This window comes from Garra rufa, chromosome 20 (assembly GCF_049309525.1).
Source record: "Garra rufa chromosome 20, GarRuf1.0, whole genome shotgun sequence".
Taxonomy (NCBI): domain Eukaryota; kingdom Metazoa; phylum Chordata; class Actinopteri; order Cypriniformes; family Cyprinidae; genus Garra; species Garra rufa.
In genome coordinates this window covers 39,052,526-39,075,014 of record NC_133380.1, presented here as the reverse complement: position 1 = coordinate 39,075,014, position 22,489 = coordinate 39,052,526, and the positions used below count along the sequence as shown (strand labels likewise).

The 22,489-nt window shown below is 35.4% G+C and overlaps 1 protein-coding gene across 1 annotated transcript; it reads left to right on the top strand.

Moving 5' to 3' along the window:
• Positions 1–2,893: 2,893 nt before the first annotated feature.
• On the top strand, positions 2,894–18,701 carry tmem38a (transmembrane protein 38A). The gene is made up of 6 exons (XM_073825926.1): positions 2,894–3,081; positions 10,690–10,846; positions 12,143–12,327; positions 12,455–12,542; positions 14,745–14,862; positions 18,055–18,701. The coding sequence occupies exons 1-6, from the start codon at positions 2,958–2,960 to the stop codon at positions 18,262–18,264; spliced, it is 882 nt and encodes a 293-aa protein (XP_073682027.1). The 5' UTR covers positions 2,894–2,957; the 3' UTR covers positions 18,265–18,701.
• Positions 18,702–22,489: the final 3,788 nt, after the last annotated feature.

The window sequence follows — 22,489 nt, the reverse complement described above, 5'->3', positions numbered from 1 at the left end:
TATATCCTAAATGATTTAAAGCTAATTCGCTGCAGAGTCAGCACAGGCCAGTTGGCATTTGCTGTGTATTGCTAGCAGATTGCACGTAAAGGACCTATTAGTCAGCGCCATCCAGTGTTTCATGACTCAATTAGATTAGTTGGCGGACCCACTGCGCTCACAGCCAGTCACACATTCCCGATTTGGAGATACCTGCTTTCAACTTAATATTTATAACTTAGCTTTGTCATGTCAATATATGATACCATGGTACAATGATGGAATCAAATGGTAATACCATTGGAATTTGACAACAAAACTAAAACCAAATATTGTATGGCCATGGTATACTGTTTATTTATGGGCCATTCTACAGAATTGGTTCGAAGTCAGAGTCTTGAAAAAAATATATTTTTCCACATTTTTCCACACAAATTTTGTATGTATGCAAATTGTATAATATCCAAGGTATACAATTCTAGTAATTGTGCAGGAAACTCTCATATTGTATTTTCAGAAAGTTTTGGAATATTTGTCCTCTCCCCAAATGTGTCACTACCAAAACACAATAATTTTCAGGGGTAAATCGATAACAATTGTAATTTTAACAATATTTCAAGTGTGATTTATCAGATTTGTTGTATTTTGAATCAAAATGTTCTTTGTAAAATCATACTGATTTCAAACTTAAGCGTTCATTAGTTTGAATGTGGACCAAACACTATCATAACATCTTAGTTAATAATTCAGTATACTTTATTTTTGACAAAACATCCCATGTCTCGGTCATAACTGCACATTTTCGGTAGTGACAGTAATGTTTGGAACCACATCACATTGCAAAGTTTTAACCCACATACTAAAACATACTAAACATTTGCATAACTGTACTAAAATGCTGTTAATTTCCCCAAAATAAAGGATTATGTCTTCACTTCTGGCAACTACCAAAACAATAATGACATGTTTCGGCCGTGACTGCTATGGTAGTGCATTTTATGGCATAACACCCCAAAAAGCAAAGATGTCACAACCAAAACTTCACCAAATGTTTTGGTCAAGACTGTTTTGGTAATGACAATTTTAGAGACTTTTAAATCTAGCTCAAAGATGCTAATCAGAACATGGTTAGTAAGCACAGTTCTGAACAGTTGAACAGACATAAATACAAAAGTTGTATGGAATAACTTCCAAAAAAGTGTTTAATTGTAGGAAAATTGTATTTTTCTGTTACACACAGATTTTTCATACCTTTGAAAACATTTACTTCAAAATGATGGGTCTATCTACTCACCATGTAGCTATGAGAGAGACATCATTTGCAAAAACAGATGTTTTTGAACTCGGTTTTTAGGAATTTTCAAAAATCATGTTTTTTCACTGTGCATTTCAATTAATCTCAATCAAACTGCAGTTGGGTTATTTAAGTAAAAAAAAAAAAAGCTAAAAATAAAACAATAAAAACATAACAACAAAACAACAACATGAGTTATCTGTTTTTTTTTTAACAAATAAACTCTTTATGCAGTTAATTTACAAAGAAATATATATATATATAATTTTTTTTATTATAATTTTTTTTTTTTTACTTTTTAACTTAAAATCTAAGATTAAAAAATGCAAAAATTATTTCAATATAATTTTCATTAATTTTAATTTAGGGGTTAGGGTTCAGGACTGCCACCTCCCAATTGCAAGTACCTAGCATTGTTGGGGGTAACGCATTACAAGTAACGCAAGTTTCTTAATAATATTACTTTTTCCAAGTAACTAGTAAAGTAATGCATTACTTTTTAATTGAAAAGAAAATATCTGAGTTTCTTTTTTCCCCCATTTATTGATTAAAAGCTCTACTGTCTAGCTCTACTTTAGTTCTAGAATAAATGTGAACGTGCATTAATTCACCTCACTCACTAAAAAACAGATACAGTATTCCTCAAAATGAATAAAAACTGTGAAATTCAACGCAAACCTGCAATAATTAAATATGTTAAATAATACAAATATCCTTTATGTATTTAATCCCATTTTATTAACCGATGTCTTTGCTGCCGGCCTTCGATGATCCAATTCATCCATACTAATAAGCAAAAATTACTCAAGATAATCTTACATTTGTTTTCCTTTTTTTATTGCTGAAGAGTTGACATTTTTTCTTCTGCAGTCTACTGTACAGACCTGAATTTACTTTTCTCTGCTTTTTAAATGTGTTTTTTGTTTGTAGGACAGCAATTTTATTTTTGCAATTTTTTTGTACAATGGCCCATAAAACAAAAATTGGTAACATACCCAGAAATCCACACACTATGGCACTGAATGATTTGTGCAACATGCCTTTCACATAGACATTAAGCTACTATGGCGTATTTATACAGTACACACTCTCAAAAATAAAGGTGCTTTAAAAGGTTCTTCACAGCGATGCCATGGAAGAACCATTTTTGGATCCACAATGAACCATTCAGTCAAAGGTTCTTTAAAGAACCATCTCTTTCTTTTTATAATCTGAAGAACCTTTTGTGAAAAAGAAAGGTTCGTCAGATGTTAAAGATTCTTTATGGAACCATTTAAACAAAAAAGGTTCTTGTGTGGCATCATGAAGCACCTTTATTTTTAAGAGTGCATTACGATCCATATTCAAAATCATGACAGAAGGCTCTTTTATCCCTTATTAGCCAATTATATTTAAGACTGGTTTAGGATGAGGATGTACACAATGAGGTCAGGGCTATAGCGATTTTACGCAATGATAATACAACAAATAAATAAGCATTCTTGATTGATGCTCGATTATGAGCGCGTGTCGCGGTCATCCAGTAAGTGGCAGTAGCTCCTCTCCTCCGTGTGTTGATTTCACCTCCACAGTGCGCCTGAGCTTCTGCTGTGTATTAATAGGCATCTGCATGTGAGTGAAGCCTTTTACTCGTGCATACGGCGAGTCTCTTCAAGATCTGTTCATGCGGTAGGGTCAGAACATCATGGAGGTGCTAGATGTCCTAAATCTGGGCGAAATTGCCCAGTATTTCTCGAAAATGGCGATGTTTCCAGTTTTTGATCTCGCTTACTATATCGTGTCAATACTCTACCTCAAATATGAACCAGGTAAGTGGAATTGTTCTTTATGGATAATAACAGAATAGTGCGCTAGAGCTTTATTTGGGTCAAATTTAAATGACGTCTTTATTTCCTACTCTTTGCATTTACGCGTATGGCGTATTATTGAATAACAAAGGTTAAATAATGCATTCAAACAATGCATTCTCATGATATAAGCTAATTATTGTTGGTGTCAACAAGTGTTTTATAATTTGTTTCGGGGTTCATTTCCACATGGCATTGTGTGCTATAGAATGCAGATCAGTCCTATACGTGCGTGTTTAATACTTTTTTAATGTCTCAACGTCTCATTCAGCCTATACTTTATTTTTTTTTTCGGGTGGGAAGAGTTGTACCACTCTTAAAGACCCTCCTCGAAACACGATAGAGTCTGTGCACATTCCACTGCGAGTCTCACTGCAATAAATAGAAGCGCCCTAAATAGTCAGCAGCAGTGGAAAGGACACAGAGAAGCCCAGACAATTTGTTAAGCAAATGCGTCTATTTAACGAATCATAGCCTATTTGAAACATGTCCAAGTTGTATTTTACAATAAACCACAACCACCTTTTCCATTGTGACGTTTTTCATGAAAATTAAGTATTACTGTAATAAATTTGAACGTTTTACTTTGCATTTAGTAATTATTATTCTAAATAATGATTCTCTACCGGACCAATAAAACAAAATAAACAAACGCACCAAAATAAATCAAATGAAGCTGAATAAATACCATTTTGTATATAAGTCTACTTTTCAGTTATTTTATTTTATTAAATTTTTTAGTAGGCCTAAATAATATTTTATTATTGCAATGATAATTCTATATTTTAATATGTACAAAAAGTAACTTTTTGGCATTCAAATTATGAGAATGAATTATTTGCACTACAGTTAGTATAATGAAATTATGGCAATGAAAATAGGATTTTAGCAATAATGTTTTGGCAAGTATTATAATTTAGAATTACTATTATTCTCAATGACGATTCTCTACCTGACAAATTAAATATAATAAAATAAACACACCAAAATAAATGAAATTAAGATGAATAAATACTACCGTTTTGTATATAAGTCTACTTTTTAATAATTTTTTTATATATTTTTTTAGTAGGCTTAAATAATATTTTATTATTGTAATGATAAAAAAAATTATTATGCAAAAAAATAAACTTTTTAGCATTAAAATGATGAGAATGAATTATTTGCACTACAGTTAGTATAATAAAATTATGGCAAGGAGAATAGGATTTTAGCAATAATGTTCTGGCAAGTAATATAATTTAGAATTACTATTATTCCCAATGACGATTCTCAACCTGACAAATAAAATAAAATAAACACACCTAAATTAATGAAATTAAGATGAATAAATACTATGTAAGAAACTAAGAAACTTTTTAGCATTAAAATGACGAGAATTAATTATATTCACTACAGTTAGTATAATAAAATTGAGGAAATGAGAATAGGATTTTATCCATTATTTTTTGGGCAATGTAATGTGATTTAGAAGGCAAATGTGCTTTGGAAACATTGTAGCTATACAAAATAAAGAAAAAAATACTGGCAAGATTCAATTAATGCCATTTTTTAAAATCTATTTCTTTAATTTTGGAGGTGAATATCAATTAGTCCATTAGTGGTCATTCAGTATTAAAGTTAAAGTTGTGATTTATTTTTTACATGAGTTGATGCTGTCACTTAAATGTTTTAAGATATAACAGGAAATGGTTATAATATAATACCATTATACCATCATATCACGAAGAATGTGATATAAATATCCACCTCTTCGTCCAAACATTAGCCAGTTGCTCATCCCGTCAGCTGCTTGTGTAGATTGTGTAGGTCATAGTGTGAAACAGGCCTGCAGTTTGAGATGAACGAAAAGCTTTAGGCTTCTGTTTATTTTTAGGCCACATTTGAGAGGATCGTTTTTCATTCAAAATGCCTGTTGGGTGCGTAATGACTCAAGCTACACCTGTTCTGTAAGATGTGTTCATCCCTGGAGATTTCAGAGGACTGGTGTGGACCTCTAGATCATGATATACAACATCTCTTAGTGGTGTCTGAAATCATGTGCTCGACCTAACACTGCTTTAGAGTGTAATGTTTTTTATGTTCACTGCAAAAAAAAAAAAAAAAAAAATTCAAATTTAATGGTAAAATAAATGCTACTGTAAAAGCCTGTTAATTGGAATGTTACACATGCAATAAAAATACTTTTGGGACTAAAATGTATGATTGCAGAAAAAAAAAAAAACATTTGTATTGAACATTTATGGAGCAACAGATTTTGTGTGAAAACATCATACAAGTTGTTTATTTTGTTTAAAAATCTTAAAAATGTATGAGGTGGCAAGGGGCAAAACACGGGGCAAAAGGCACAAAGAATTGATACAATTACCTTAGCTATAATAATGTTTTTTTTTTTAATTACGTCTAAGTTAATACTTGTTCAAAACTGTCACAGCATACAAGGAGGCAGAGACGGAGGTAAGTATAAAACATTAAAGGTGAGTTTATTGACAGAACGGTAAGTATTTTGCAGCAGGTTTTGAGGTGAGTATTCTTATCTGAGAAGTTCCAAAGTTTGGGTAAGTAGATCCAACGGAGAAGACAGGGAAACACAAGAGTCCAAAACAGTCATGGAGATACAGCAATCACTGGGGATGTGATCTGTAGACCAGACGCCAGTGATGTGAACAGTCCAGGTTTATATAGGGGTGTGGTAAGTTTAATCAGGTGTGTAATTAGAAGTCAGGTGACTGGGAACGTGTGTGTGTCTTCAGGGGGTGTGGCTTGTGGGTCTGGCTGTGGTAGAACTCTGACATTACCCCCTCCTCCACTTCGACCACAAGGGGCAGGACACTCAGGGTGGCTTTGATGGAAGTCCGTCAGGAGTTGGGGATCGAGGATATCATCTCTGGCCACCCAAGATCTTTCCTCTGGTCCGTACCCCTCCCAGTCGATGAGGTACTCCAGGCGACTAGGAGGTTGAGCCGTTTGACTTCTCTGAGGTATTGAAGGTTTTTATGGTCCATGATGATCATAAACGGATGGTTAGCCCCTTCCAGCCAATGACGCCACTCTTCCAAGGCGAGTTTGATGGCGAGTAACTCACGATTGCCTACGTCGTAATTCTGCTCTGCCGGAGACAGTTTCTTTGAGAAGTAGGCACAGGGATGGAGGAGCGTGGAGTCACCAGCTGCTTGCGACAGCACTGCTCCGACGCCGATGGTGGATGCATCTACCTCAACTACGAAGGGGATATCTGGGTTGGGATGATGTCGGAGAGGAGCAGTGCTGAAGATCTTCTTAAGCTGTTGAAATGCTTCGTGGGCAGAGTTGGTCCAGACAAGGTGTTTGGGTCGGCCACGTAGGAGGGAAGTCAGAGGTGCAGTGATGATGCTGTAGTTCTTGATGGAATGGCAATAGAAGTTGGAAAATCCAAGGAATCATTGAAGTTCTTTGATAGTACTGGATTTGGGCCATTTCTGGATAGACTGCACCTTGTCCTGGTTCATCTGCACACCCTCGGGACTGATGTTGTAACCTAGGAACTGAACGCTAGTCTTGTGGAACTCACATTTCTCAAGCTTAAGGTATAACTGATGTTGACGTAGGACTTGAAGGACCTGACGGACGTGCTGGCGATGTTTGGCCTGGTTCCGGGAATAAATCAGGATGTCATCAATATAGACTACCGCAAATTTGTGCAGGAATTCCCGGAACACCTCGTTCATAAACGTTTGGAAGACAGAGGGACTGATGGACAAACCGTACGGCATAACGAAATATTCATAGTGGCCAGTAGGTGTTATAAAGGCGGTCTTCCACTCGTCTCCCTCACGAATACGAACGAGGTTATACGAACTCCACAGGTCCAGTTTGGAGAAAATGCGAGCCCCAAGGAGTTCCTCGAGGGTGACAGGAACGAGTGGAAGAGGGTATGGTTGTTGAATTAGCTGGGAATTGAGCAGACAGTAATCAATACAGGGATGGAGACCTCCATCCTTCTTACCCACGAAGAAGCTAGAAGCAGCTGGTGAGGTGGATGGTCGAATGAAACCTTGCTTCAATGCTTCCTGGATGTACTCCATCGCCTGGCGCTCTGGGTTGGACAGCAAGTAGACACGTCCCTTTGGTAATTGAGCCCCAGGTAGCAGGTCGATGGCACAGTCCCATGGCCGGTGGGGAGGTAGATGGGTGGCAGCTTGCTTGCTGAAAACATCTGTGTAATCCATGTACTCCGCTGGGATTTCTACCATACTCACGGTATCCGGGCTTTCAATCTTGGTGGAAGCGACGGCCAAAGGAGCAGAAACTGGAGATGGTAAGCGAGTAAAACAGTTCTTCAGACAATGTTTACTCCAACCGATGATGTCACAGGGGTCCCAGCGGAGTTCTGGATGGTGTCAATGGAGCCACGGACATCCGAGGATGATGTCAACGGTGGAATTCTCCAGTACCAGAAATTTGATTTGTTCTTGGTGAAATAATCCCACTTGCAGGGTGATGAATGGTGATGAGTACCGAATCCGCCCACGTCCGAGTGGTTTTCCTTGGACGGTCTTGACAGAAAGCTCAGGATTATGGCGGTGACGTGGCAGGTGAAGAAGGTCTAGGCATTCTTGTGAAATGAAGTTTCCGGATGAACCTGAGTCAAGTAGGGCAGATACACAGAGATCTTGTTCAGCAGAATGAAGAGTCACAGGTATGAGTATAAGATTAGCAGTTTCGATGTCTGATTGGATAGTGCTCACCACTGGACGTGGGGGTCTGACGGGACAGGCTCGGAGGAGATGACCAGCTTTCCCACAATACAGGCAGAGTTTGTCCTTGATTCTGCGTTGGCGTTCCGACCATGACAGGCGTGTGGAGTCGATTTGCATGGGTTCTGGCACTGGAGAGCAAGCTGTCACCATAGCCGACTGAGGAGCGGTTTCAGGTGGCTGGCAGGCGGCTAGACGCTGGGATACCTGTGTGGTACGCTGTAGAAAGGTCTCCAACCCGATGGTATCATCATAGATAGCCATAGCGGCGCGAATGTCTGGGTGGAGACCTTGTCGATAGGCACCCAGCAGTGAGATCTCGTTCCATCCGCTAGCCACCGCCAGCGTGCGGAGCAGAAGGGTGTATTCGTGGATGGATGATGAACCTTGTCGCAGCCGAAACAGTTGATCAGAGACGGTGAGTACATCTGTAGTTGTGCTGATAACCTCAGACAAGTGACATGTAAATTGTTCAAAGGATCGGATTATGGGAGTATCGGCCTTCCATATTGACTTAGCCCATTGAAGAGCCTTTCAGGTAGCAAAGAAATGAGCAAAGCTACCTTCGATTCCTCGGTGGTGAATTGCTGTGGTTGCATCTTGATGAATAGTTGGACCTGAAGCAAAAAACCGCTACACTCAGCCGCTTCTCCTGAAAACGTGTTTGGTAGAGCCATGGGACTTCCTGAGGCAGATGGCGGCACGGGAGGTGGTGTTAACGCCGCTTTGAAGGCCTTGATGAGTTCGGTGAGTTGATCTGGTGCGGGTGCTTCCTCGTTGTTCATTTTGTTGTTGGTGTTGTCTTCTGTCACAGCATACAAGGAGGCAGAGACGGAGGCAAGTATAAATCATTAAAGGTGAGTTTATTGACAGAACGGTACTTTTGCAGCAGGTTTTGAGGTGAGTATTCTTATCTGAGGAGTTCCAAAGTTCGGGTAAGTAGATCCAACGGAGAAGACAGGGAAACACAGAGTCCAAAACACAGAGTGGAGATACAGCAATCACCGGGGATGTGATCTGTAGACCAGACACCAGTGATGTGAACAGTCCAGGTTTATATAGGGGTGTGGTAAGTGAAATCAGGTGTGTAAGTAGAAGTCAGGTGACTGGGAACGTGTGTGTCTTCAGGGGGCGTGGCTTGTGGGTCTGGCTGTGGTAGAACTCTGACAAAAACAATCACTTTAGCAAAGTTTGTACTATATTCAAGAATTCTTTTTTTGTTCAATAAATGTACTGTCATTAATATATATATATATATATATATATATATATATATATAATATATATATATATATATATAATATATATAAAATAAAATAAATACAGAAACAAAATCATTTTAAAAAGATAAGATTCTGAAAGTTTTGAAAGAGATTCCATAATAATTTAATGTAGATTTACAGTAGTAATAACAAATAATATTTTATTATATAAAATGATTAATATCATTTTTTTTAAGTATGATGGTTTCATTCTAAACATGGTGATTATCACAAAGATGGACACCCAAGATATATGATGTTAACAAATGGAAAAGCCAGCCATTTATTAATTATCATGTTAATTATTGTGCCTTTTAGCCCCAACAGCAGGGGTGCTTTTTACCCCAAATATCATACTTATACATATTCTTTCGTTATTTAAAAACTGCTGATTTAATCTTAAACAAAACTGAAATTCATTAGGAAGACCTTTGTCTCAAAATATATTCAACAATTTTATTGATTCTCGTTTGCTACTTAAATCTACAATATTTTTTAAAAACATCAAATATTAGATCAAAAACACTCTTAAAAATGCCACGATGCCATAGAAGAACCTTTTTTGTCTAAATGGTTCCATAAAGAACCTTTAACATCTGAAGAACCTTTCTGGTTCACAAAAAGTTATTTGTTGCAAAAGAAGGTTCTTCAGATTATAAAAAAGGTAAGAAAGAGATGATTCTTTAAAGAACCTTTGATTGAATGGCTCCTTGTGGAACCAAAAAATGGTTCTTCTATGGCATCGCTGTGAAGAACCTTTTGAAGCACCTTTATTTTTAAGAGTGTAAACACAGAATCAACTCAATGATCAGCCAAATTTGCATGTGCATTTTGAAAAGCCAATGTTTTGGAAAGTGCCATCTAGTGGTTTAGAGGAAAATAAGGTAAATTAACTATGTTTCTTAAGTTTGTTCTATTCAGTTATGTACATTATGGTTGCTTTACATCTTATGCTGTTAAATGAATGTTTATTGAAATATTTTAGTGTTGTGCATTACCACGTTGGTGTTTTGTATTTGTGTGTATGAAAATGTGCACCTTCTATGAATTGGTACATTAGGAAGAAAAATCGTTTGAATTAATTTCATTTTATTTTAGGTTCAGTTAACTTTCCTGTACACTCTTTAAAATAATGGTGCTTTAAAAGGTTCTTCACAGCGATGCCATAGAAGAACCATGTTTCGTTCCATAAAGAACCATTCAGTCAAAGTTTCTTAAAGAACCATCTCTTTCTTACCTTTTTATAATCTGATGAACCTTTAAAACAGAAAGGTTCGTCAGATGTTAAAGGTTCTTTATGGAACCATTTAGACAAAAAAGGTTCTTCTATGGCATCGTGAAGCACCTTTATTTTTAAGAGTGTAGAGAGGAAGATTTTCAGTAAATGACAATGTAAATTTTAGTCTGTTTACACAAAGCCATTACTTGGCTAACAACTGTCTAAAGTAGACTTTACGACTTTACATTTTTAAAATATAAACATTTGGACCTCAGTGTTTATTTATAAATGTTGAGCATTGCAAAGGTAAAGTGTTCTCCTCATAAGTTGTGTAATTGTCTGTGTTGATCAGGTGCTGTGGAAGTGTCTCGTAAAAGCCCAGTGGCCTCATGGCTTTGTGCAATGCTCTACTGCTTTGGAAGCTACATACTAGCAGACATCATGCTTGGTGTGTGTCCCATCGACTATTTCCATAACAACAGTCACATCCTTCTGGCCTCAGCTGTGTGGTGAGGATCTTTACATGATTCAGCGCTTGCACACTTTGCATATGACACTGAAGTCACTTTGATGAACACTTCAAGATAGACCTTTAAGATAAATCCTGATATCAGTATATAAAAACTCTACACAACAGGGGTATCCTTTTACCAAAAAGAAGTATACTTGAAGTTTATTTTATTAAGTATACTTAAGTATCGTTCAAATATATTTTTAAGTACTTTATGTAGTAAGTATACAAATATCAGTGTTCTAGTAGAATACTTTAAGTGTACTATTTCAATACTCCTTGGGACTAAATTGGCCCACATTTTAGTATATACAAATATACTTTTAAGTATAACAGTAGTAAACTTTGAGTCATGTTTTCAGTTTGTACTGCAAGTATACTAAAAGTGAATTTATAGGTATACTGATAGCTTACTAATTAAATAGTTTTTTTATGCATTTTTAGTACACTTTGAAGTATAGTCTCCGTAAACTACTGGTTTAGTAGTTTTATACTGCAAGTATACACCTACTTTTTGATGTAAGTGAACTTTACATCATACTTTAAGTATACTACTATGTCCCTATTTAGGTATTAATTTGTATATATTTTGTTATATGAATACCTGAATATACAAAACATCAAAAGAAAGAATGGTATCTGCTTGTAAACAAAAACATTTTATTCTAGCTTCATGCATAATTTTTTTTATAAACACTTGAATGTGGGTAAGTTTCATAAAAAAAAAAAAAAAAAAAAATAAACAACATTTTTAATAATAAGCTGAAAAAAGACTATTCATGATAACCAAAATGTAGATGGAGTCGATCAACACCCCAAAGCTTGACAGTCATTATTACCTCTATATGGGTCAACATTTTATTCCATAATGTTACACAGTTTTCCATATCTATGGTTTTGATGCTGTTTTATGTCTGACGATTGTGTTTGATTACATGTGGAAGCATCTGTTGTTTTGGTTTTCTCTTCACTTGTGTTTTGAAAATTCCGTACAGAAGATGTATAATAGTGCACCTAGTGTATAACAATGAAAACACAGATTCTCAGAGCACAAGTATAGCTCAAATATATTTAGATTTTTAGTCAAGTATACTTAATGTCATTTTAAGTATATTTCTGAAAAGTATATAAAGCACATTTCTGAGAAGTACTTAAAAAGTAAACTGCAAGTATACTTTCCTATTTTTTAGTTTAAAGGAAGTATGTTAATAGTACACTTGAATAAACTTCTTTTTCGTAAATATTATTGTATCTTTTTTTATCAGAATGTGTTTCTCTCTCTTTCTTTTTCTAGGTACCTGGTTTTCTTCTGCCCTCTTAACCTGTTCTACAAATGTGTGGCATTTTTGCCTGTGAAACTTGTGCTCGTGGCAATGAAAGAAGTGGTGCGCACACGTAAAATCGCTGCTGGAGTGCATCACGCTCACCATGCCTATCACCATGGCTGGCTGATCATGGTTATTACTGGTTATGTCAAGGGTAAGTATCTTATATCTCCAGAGGGATTTATTTTTGGGGGTCATGTAACGCTTTCATAAGACCCTTTAAAAACTCTCACTCTGGAGATCTGTGCCGCTCTGCTGATTGTCTCTGTTAATACTCACAGGGTCAGGGGTCGCTCTCATGTCCAATTTCGAGCAGCTGTTGCGAGGAGTCTGGAAGCCAGAGACCAATGAAGTTCTCAACATGTCATTGTAAGTTGTCTATTCACTAGAGAAAACTTTTAAAGGTAAAACTTATGTTAATCAGTGTTATGAGTATCTATAGAGTAGTACTGCATCCTTCGTATCTCCAAAAAGTCTTTCGTTTTCTCTTATTTACAAAAGAAAGAAACAGCTTTACGATTTTCTCTGAATACAGCCGAGCTCCTGGAGGCACGCCGTGAGCGGAGCTAAAGATTGACAAGAACTTGCGCGCCAATTGCCAACTAAACACAGACATACGATGCCGCTGACTTTTATAGCTGGGACCGCTCCATCTTTCAGTATCAAACAATATGCAACTCCAGCATCGAACTGGGCCTTGTTTACATTAGTCAACAAACACACTTGCAAAACTGATTCTGACCCAGAAAAAGAAACTGCATCAACCACTGTTCAAATAACGCTGGTTTCTTCAAGAAGCTAAGAACCACACTTCTTTAGAGGCATTCTTCCAGAATAAGTCCCATTCAGCAGTGCAGCCAAATGAAGCACGTTGATGGGTGCAACACGTTCTCACTCCCAAGTCGTCACATATTGACGTTTGGTCAGGATCCCCTTGGTGCTCAAGCGTCATTTTTTGATGGACAACTCCATTGTTTTCAGTTGTTTGTCTTAATTTAATGTTTTACATGCATTTGTAAAAATATAAATAATTTTCTATAAATTTATACTTTGATTGGAGCACCTAACCACCCCTACCCTTAACCTACCCACTTCTGAACAATATAAAAAACAGGCAAAAACTGACCTTAAATAAGGAGTATAAAAGCATTACAAACAAGTCGTGTTGCATTCCAAGTTTTCTGAAGCCATATGATATCTTTATGCGAAGAAGAGAGTAAAACATAAGGTTTTAATTGCTGAAAATGATCCCACTTCGTTAACAACATGCTCACATCTCATTCAAAATTAGCATGATGCAGTCGTTCATGAGACACACAAGAGCCAATGGTATTTCACAACCAAGGCAGCATTTTTTAATTCACTAATCAATCGTTTGCCTTGGAAGACTTGGAATATTTATATTTTTTAAATAAATTGTAACTGTAGTTGTATCTCTCTGTTATATCTGTGTTTTATTGACAAATGGTTAGGTTTAGGGGCAGGGGTTGGGTTACGTGCTTGTAAATGTGTAAATAGTGTAATATAAATAAAACTGTTGTGACTGTTTGCATTGAAAAATCACACCCCAATATATATGAAATAATGGCAATATTATTATCCAATATATCATTTAATCATAACGATAAAATTCACAGTGCCTTTCGCGTCAGCTTATTGACGCCAAGGGTTTCTTATTTAAAGGAGTAGTTCATTTTCAGAACAAAAATGTACAGATAATGTACTTACCCACTTGTCATCTAAGATGTTCATGTCTTCCTTTCTTCAGTCGATAAGAAATTATGTTTCTTGAGGAAAATGGTTCAGGATTTCTCTCCATATAGTGGACTTCAATGGTGCCCCCAAGTTTGAACTTCCAAAATGCAGTTTAAATGCAGCTTCAAAGGGCTCGATCACAGCTGAGGAAGAAGGGTCCTATCTAGCGAAACGATTGATTATTTTCAATACAAACTCACTATAGAAGTCCATTATGTGGAGATAATTCCTGAAATGTTTTCCTCAAGAAACATGATTTCTTTATGACTGAAGAAAGAAAGACATGGCAAAGCGGTGAATAAATTATATGTACATTTTTGATCCTTTAAAGCATGGGAGGACCCTGCATGTCGAAAAAAATGACTCTTTTGGGAGAAATGTCCATACAAGGAGTTCCACCCTTAAGGGCATCATGAAGAGCCATGATCGAAAAAAATTTTCCGAAACTTGTAAGAAACCCGGAGGTGTGTATTCGGCACAGAAATACTCTGCTATACGTCCAAATCGTTTTTTGAATCTTTGGCCTTGTTTACCATTAGCCTCAAACTCTTCAACAGAGTAAATAACATGCATGAAACAGCATTGAACATCCCCCCTTTAAAAGCAATTTCTCTTCCACTGACATTTTGTAGAAACCCTATCTGTTTAATTTCTGAAAACGACAAAACCTCCATGAAATAGCATAAAGGTTGTTCATATGACTTGTGAGTTCCATTCCAAGTCTTCTGAAGCCATTGCAATCATTAGAAAGAGCTGTTGATGTTTTAAAAGAATGCCTTTTATAAATGTTTGAAACGTGATTCTTGTATTTTTCAGCCCTACCAAGGCCAGTCTGTATGGAGCCATTCTGTTCACTCTTCAGGAGGCTCACTTGCTCCCTGTGTCTAAAACCATGCTCATCTGCCTCTTCACACTCTTCATGGCCACAACCAAGGTGATAATAAGCTTCTTTAAGAGTTCTTTTACACCCTTTAAAAGGTTCTTCAAGCAATGCCATAGAGAACCATTCAGTCAAAGGTTCTTTAAAGAACCATCTCTTTCATACCTTTTTATAATCTGAAGAACCACTTAGATGTTTAAGGTTCTTTATGGAACCATTGAGACCTGGAGTTCCTGGAGATCTACTATCTTACAAAGTTCAGCTCCAACCCTGATCAAACACACCCGAACTAGCTAATTATTCTTTTAGGTAACACTTGATAACAAGACAGCTGTGTTGGAGCAGGGCTGGAACTAAAGTCTGCAGGAAGGTAAATCTCCAGGAATAGGGTTGGACACCCCCGTTTTAGACAAGAAAGACTCTTCTATGGCATCGTAAAGCACCTTTATTTTTAAGAGTGTAGCTCATTTAGTAAATTGAAATATAAGGAACAGTGTAAATATCAAAAACAAGTGTAATTCAGTATTTTATTTTAAAAAGGGAATTAAGACAAGTTTTAAAAAAAATAAGACACCTTTAAGCGTTAAGATCTCTCAACAACTGTCCACAAATATTTACATTCCTTTTTGTAAATCCGTATATGTTCTTTGACTAAATGTCCATAATTTGTCAAGGCAAATCCTTGTTCCGCAAAATTTAAATTTATTATATTTAATATGTATTATTGTGTTATGAGATACTTAATAGGAAGTAAAATTAACTCTCGTTCAGAGGCAAAGTTTGCAAAGGTGCATGGGCAGTAGTTTTGTACAGTTGAAAAAAAAACACTACATGGACAAAAGTATTAGGATACAATTACTGAATTCAGGTGTTTCAATCAGATCTATGCCATGTGTGGGGTACCACAATGGAAAATGGCCAGAAATGAGTTTTCTATTAAATTATGAATTTCTTTTCTATTCAAATGCACATTTCCTTTAGAAATCGATGTATCCAATCTTAATTTCCATCAAAATCTGCCACTTACACATGCAGACACATATACACATGCACTGAAGGCTAACTCATCCTCATTGCCATCACATGGGAGAGCCAACTCTGCATCCTCCTATTGCCCTTTCCATGAAATATTACTCTATCAATTTATTGAAAAGAGTAAATAATTTTCTATACTACTATACTACAATAAACACTTCAAATAAATAAATAACTGCAATCAAATTATTAATTTTACTATCTATAAAAAATCCCAGTGGGCAAATACATTACTTCAGTTCCACTGTGGGGCAGCGTTGCCATATGGCAACATACCTATTATACATTGATATTTTCTCATTTTACAGTAAAACTATGTTAGATAATATTGGTTTGTGAATACAAATGTGTAATTTACTAACCAAAGATGATGCAAAAAATCCCCCTTGAGAAGAGACGTTCAGAAATGAGGTTAACAGAGCCATTTCTGGAGCACATCAGGTGTCCTCCATGTGAGGGTGACAGTGGGAAAAAGTGTTTTGGAGGAATATTCAAATGTCATTTGACCTAAAAACACATCATTGACTACCTTAGGGCTGGCCCTTTAAATTACCATATTCCAATATATTGTATTTTTTCAGAATAACAAGGAAATCTGTAGAAGTTAATTGTTGCTATATGGCAACTCTGTACCATAGGGGTTAAATCAATTCTTGTATAGGTAATAATAATTTTGGTCAGTCTAAGGTATATCAATTTAAGGATCCATTTACTAAATGTTTCCAAACCCTTAGGTTTTCTGACATAACAGGGTGGACACTAACAGAGTGGACATTTTGATCTGGCCATCAAGCCAAAAATGAATGCTAACGAAGAGGTTGTGTCAAATAAAGAATTGAATGTTTTTTAAACTACTTTTACAAATAAGAATTTGTAAATTCTTTGTATTTACTTTTTTTTTTATATTCCCCTTAACAGGGTGGGTATTGAAGTTAACCACATCAAATTGGAAAGATGAAATAAGTAAAAACAGACAGTTAACAAAACAGAGGCTCTTTTTCACCTTTCCCAGTTGTTTTCCATATTTTCCTTTTCCCAACTTTAATTTAAAGGGCCAGCAGTCGAAAATAACATGATGGACAATATTTTGAGGGACAAGCTAAAAAACTTTATGAATTTACTACTTGGAAAATATATATGTACATTAGAGAAAACTATTGCTGATACACCAAACAATGTAAAAAAATCTAAACTAATCGCTCATATTAAGTTGTATTCATCATCAAAATGGCAGACACATGCCTGGGGACATAGGAAAAAATATGATATTTGGTGGTTTAAAATGCTGTAAAATGTTTAGAATTATATATATAAATATATATAAAACTTAAATTGCCTAAACTAAAGGTCAAAAGGTGTTATTCATGTCAAAGACAACTTTATAAGAACACTCCACTTTTTTTGGAAATAGGCTCATTCTCCAACTCCCCCCTGAGTTAATAAGTGGAGTTTTACCATTTTGAAATCCATTCAGCCGTTCTCCTGTTCTGGCGATATCACTTTTAGCATAGCTTAGCATAGAATCCTATTAGAATGCTAAAAGTGATATCGCCAGAACAGGAGAACGGCTGAATGGATTTCAAAACGGTAAAACTCAACGTATTAACACGGGAGGAGTTGGAGAATGAGCCTATATGAGAATGCAATGTCATGCTGTTGGTGTAATGAGGTCCCAACACTTTTGTCCATATAGTGTATAAAAGTAAATATAAAAATGTAAATAGTTTTTAACATAAATTGAAAACCCCATTTTAAAAACCCGTAGTAAAATCTTAAGGGAACCCATGGCAGATTATTCTACCGGGATTGTTTTTTGCCATTCGCAGTAGTTTATTGTTTTTGTGTCTCATTGGTTTCTTGTTGACTGTGAACCAATGGTTCGTGTTGCCAGTGTTGCAAAAAAGGTGCATGTGCAAACTCAGCATAAATTGCAAATGCAGTTAGAAAAATCTGACTGCACGAATACAGTACATGCATACTTTGCTCATGATAAAAACTGTCACTCGGACCATACACATACCCAAGCATACATATAAAACCAAAAGTATACTCCAGCTTTAGCAATGCCCTGGAAATCATATCCAGTACCTATTATGGTTTTGACTTTTTACACAGGCAATCACCACTCACTCATTCAGAAAAGGTAATAATCTCAATAACTGAGACATTTCTAATTTAAGCACTTAAGAACATTTACAATTCTCTACACAGGTGTTTATGACAGCCCGCCACTCTCACGGATCACCCTTTGCCCTCATCGAGTCCTGGGTGTGCCATCTGCTATTCGGTTCCCCTCTTGGTGTTGAAGATGCCCATGATCACCACCACTCCGCACCAGCCGCTGCACCCTTCTCGCCCGCCAAAACCAAGGAGGAACTGAGTGAAGTTACCCGCAAGAGGAAGCCCAAGAAAGCCGAGTAGAGTTACGACAAAAAAACAAAAAACAAATCATCAACCCAACCTGTGATATGACAGAGTGGTCTGGCTCTGCTTGAGAAAGGAGGGAATTTGATGTTAAACCAATGCAAGTTTCTCTTTCAGTGGTGCTTTTAATGACAGACATGCCACATAGGGACTCTGTAAATAGCTTCCCCCTTTGTTACCAACATCTGTCTTGATTTTTCATAATGTTTTCCATCATTCAAGCCCCATTTTTCCTTTGCATCTGATGATGTGCAGTATGTCATGAACAGATGAATGAATGAAAGGCAGTGTGATGAGAAACCGTTTGAGTTCATACAAATAACTTGATGAACCGCTGGTTTATATCCCACTTCCACAGATCACTGCTGCTTTTTACATCCAGCGGCACTGAAAAAAAGCAATATATTTTCAAAAAAATAAATTCTAATAAATTATTTTTGAGCCGAAACATGTTTTTCACTTGAAAAAATATAGTAAACTTTTGTGACACTTAATGCGTACAGATTTTAAATTATTGGTTAATAAAGCCAACCTACTATCAAGGTACACTCTTAAAAATAAAGGTGCTTAAAAGGTTCTTCACAGCGATGCCATAGAAGAACCATTTTTGGTTCCATAAAGAACCATTCAGTCAAAGGTTCATTAAAGAACCCTCGTTTTATAATCTGAAGAACCTTCTTTCGACATAAAGAAAAAAGGTTCTACAGATGTTAAAGGTTCTTTATGGAACCGTTTAGACAAAAAGGTTCTTCTATGGCATCGTGAAGCACCTTTATTTTTAAGAGTGTAGCCATCACTTCGACAAGGGAGTATTGGGCATTATCACAAACGAACTGTGTCACACCCATTTGTGAATGTTGTGGAAATGTAATAATTTTAAAATAACTTACTAAATAGAAAAAAATAAGACTAATATCAGGTTTAAGTGAAAGTAAAAAGTTCGAAAATACTTAAAGTTGTTATCAACCACTGACTAATTTGAAGCTATACACAGTTTTATAGTCATATTTTTTTTCTGAGTGAACTTGATGGATAAAGCCCAGTCAAAATATATTTTTCAACTCAAACAGAAATGATATAGAAATGTATTTTTAGAAAGCCATGATATATAATATTCAATCAACTATTCCTTACCTGCCATGAAGATTCAAGGTGTTGATCATACTGTCATTATAACCAAAAATTATATTTCTAATTTTTTCAAGGATTGCTAACCTAACAGATAGCAAATGACAATTGTGCAAATATTTAGCAGGGGGAAAATCTAATGACTATGAAATGTTGTTGATTAAGAGCATTTGGAATCAATATTTCAGTAAAATGTCTTAATTTACTGTCTGTACATTAGGCAGATAACAGGTGACTTCAGAGCACCAAGCCCAAAGAGGCAGGTACATTCTTAAAAATAAAGGTGCTTCAGGATGCCATAGAAGAACCTTTTTTTGTCTAAATTGTTCCATAAAGAACCTTTAACATCTGAAGAACCTTTCGGTTTCACAAAATGTTCTTTGTGGCGAAAGAAAGTTCTTCAGATTATAAAAAGGTAAGAAAGAGATTGTTCTTTAAAGAACTTTTGACTGAATGGTTCTTCGTGGAACAAAAAATGGTTCTTCCATGGCATTTGTTTTAAGAATGTATGACAGATCATTCAAGGACATCTACTAAAATTACAGATTTTTACTACTGTACCACAGCAGTGAACATTTTCAATGAATTAAACTCATTTCAAAGGATGAAATGTTCAAATGAAATTAGTTAATTTTGTAATTTATTAATTACGTCATCATTTAGCTTTGGTTACATTCTATAGAACACATTTTTTCAATATTTTATCATTTTTCATAATACCTGAACTTCATAAATAGTCCGTTCTTGAGGCTATTGAATTAAAGTTTTTAAACAAAGCAAACCCAATTTCAACATGAACACACATTAAAAACGTTAAAGTTACAATAAAAGTTTTGAAATGGTTACAAATGAATGAAATCCCATTGCTGAGCAGCTACATAAAATATATGATCAGTGTGTTTGCCTTTTTGACTTTTCTGGAGTTGTTTGGTCAGATTTGCTGAGAATTCCAGTCCTAATGTCTGTCAACTTAGTAGAAGAGCAATTGAAAAACTTTTGTGGCAGTGTTTAATAGCGTCAGACAAGGCCACACATACCTTGATGTTGTTATATCTCAATCTCTCACACACAAAACCTGTAAATTAATAAGAAACAAAGCATTTAGCCTACAATTACTGACCCATCTATCGCTTCAACACGAGCTACGTCATTAAAAATAAAAACAAAAAGACAATAAGGGTTACAAACAATAATCCAAAGCATATTATATTATCTTATAGGATTTACACCATGAAAGAGTTTCTTAAAGAGTTCACATACGTATCAAAATCTTTCCTGAAAGTAAAAAAGAAAGTTTTCTTTGAAAACTTTTAATGAATGTAAAATTTAGGAAGGAATAACAATAATACATTTACAGTGAGAAGGGTCGAAATTCAGAGAAACCATAAAATACATTTTTGGGGATTATAGAGAAGTATTTTTTAATTAAATTTTTAAAAAGTCGACCCAAAACACTTTACAATATGCACATTCCCAAAATAAATCATTAATTGTTTCTTCAGATTGAAGACAAAAAGAGCAATTGGAGGAAATGCCATTATTAAATTGAGCAAGTTTGTAATTTACCGGATAGCAATTATGGATCACTTTAAATAGAGACTTCAACAAATTTATTAGATAAAAATAATTTTTGTCGAAGAAGCCAAACCTCTTCCCATTCTATGTCAGCAAATATGTTATTCCCAAAACTCACACAAGTAGGTAAAGAAATCTGAGATCTATTAATAACTAAACAAAAGTCTTTGTTTGACACTGTAACGAAAAGTCTTTGGTCAACAAATAAGTTAGTGCTGTCAAAAACTGGAGAGACTAAGGAACCTTTGTGGCCAGACTTGACTAAAAATATAATACAATCAGGAATTGCATCAAAAACTATGGCATATTCTCTTGGGGGAACTGGAAAAGAAAATTCTTGCATGTGTTGTTCATAGGAGAAAAGGACACCACGATCATCTAAGAATTGACTTACTAAAATTTTTATTGTTTAAATAAAATAATTATGAGGAGAAAAATTATAAATATATACGAGCTACGTCAGTTTACTGGGAGTTGATAATTGTCCAGACATCTGAGTTTGGCAAAAAAAAAGTTTGGCATCTCACCTCGCCAGCAGATGGCAGTAGACCACCAGAGTCAAATCATGGCTATTTATAGCGCTTTTCAAAATATTATTTCAAAGCTCCCTAGTGATTAAGGTCTTCATGTACACTATGATTTCTCGAAAGTTATGGAAAACTACAACGTTTTCTTAAATTAGCAAGTTCTTCTGTATTTGGTAAACGTGTCTTTTTCACAATACATTTTACAATTACAATTTACATTTTTTTTTTTTTAATTTAACCTTCAAATAACAAACAGGCATTGTCGTCCTCTTCCATTTTTAAACACATTTACATCCAGGCAGCATATAATAAACAAAATATTTAATAATACTAATAATAAAATAAAATAAATAAAACATCAAATAATACTATAACACAAATTAAAATACAATCCATATAAGTTGACAAAAGTTTAGAGAACTTTAAGGCACTTTTTGTTTTTAAATTTTTTATGGATTGAAATAAAATTCTGAAATATTTTTTAAATATATTTAAAAAAAATCAAATGCTGTGAAACAAAGCATTTAAAAGAAACGTTAACAAATCTACATTTGTGTATATAAAACTTTGCTACAATAAACATATTATTGAATGACTATCATAGACAGACAGACAAACAGAGATAGATAGATAGATAGATAGATAGATAGATAGATAGATAGATAGATAGATAGATAGATAGATAGATAGATAGATAGATAGATAGATAGATAGATGGATGGATGGATGGACGGACGGACGGACGGACGGACGGACGGACGGACGGACGGACGGACAGACAGACAGACAGATAGATAGATAGACAGATAGACAGATAGACAGATAGATAGATAGATAGATGGATGGATGGATGGATGGACGGACGGACGGACGGACGGACAGACAGACAGACAGATAGATAGATAGACAGATAGACAGACAGACAGACAGACAGATAGATAGATAGATAGATAGATAGATAGATAGACAGATAGACAGATAGACAGATAGAT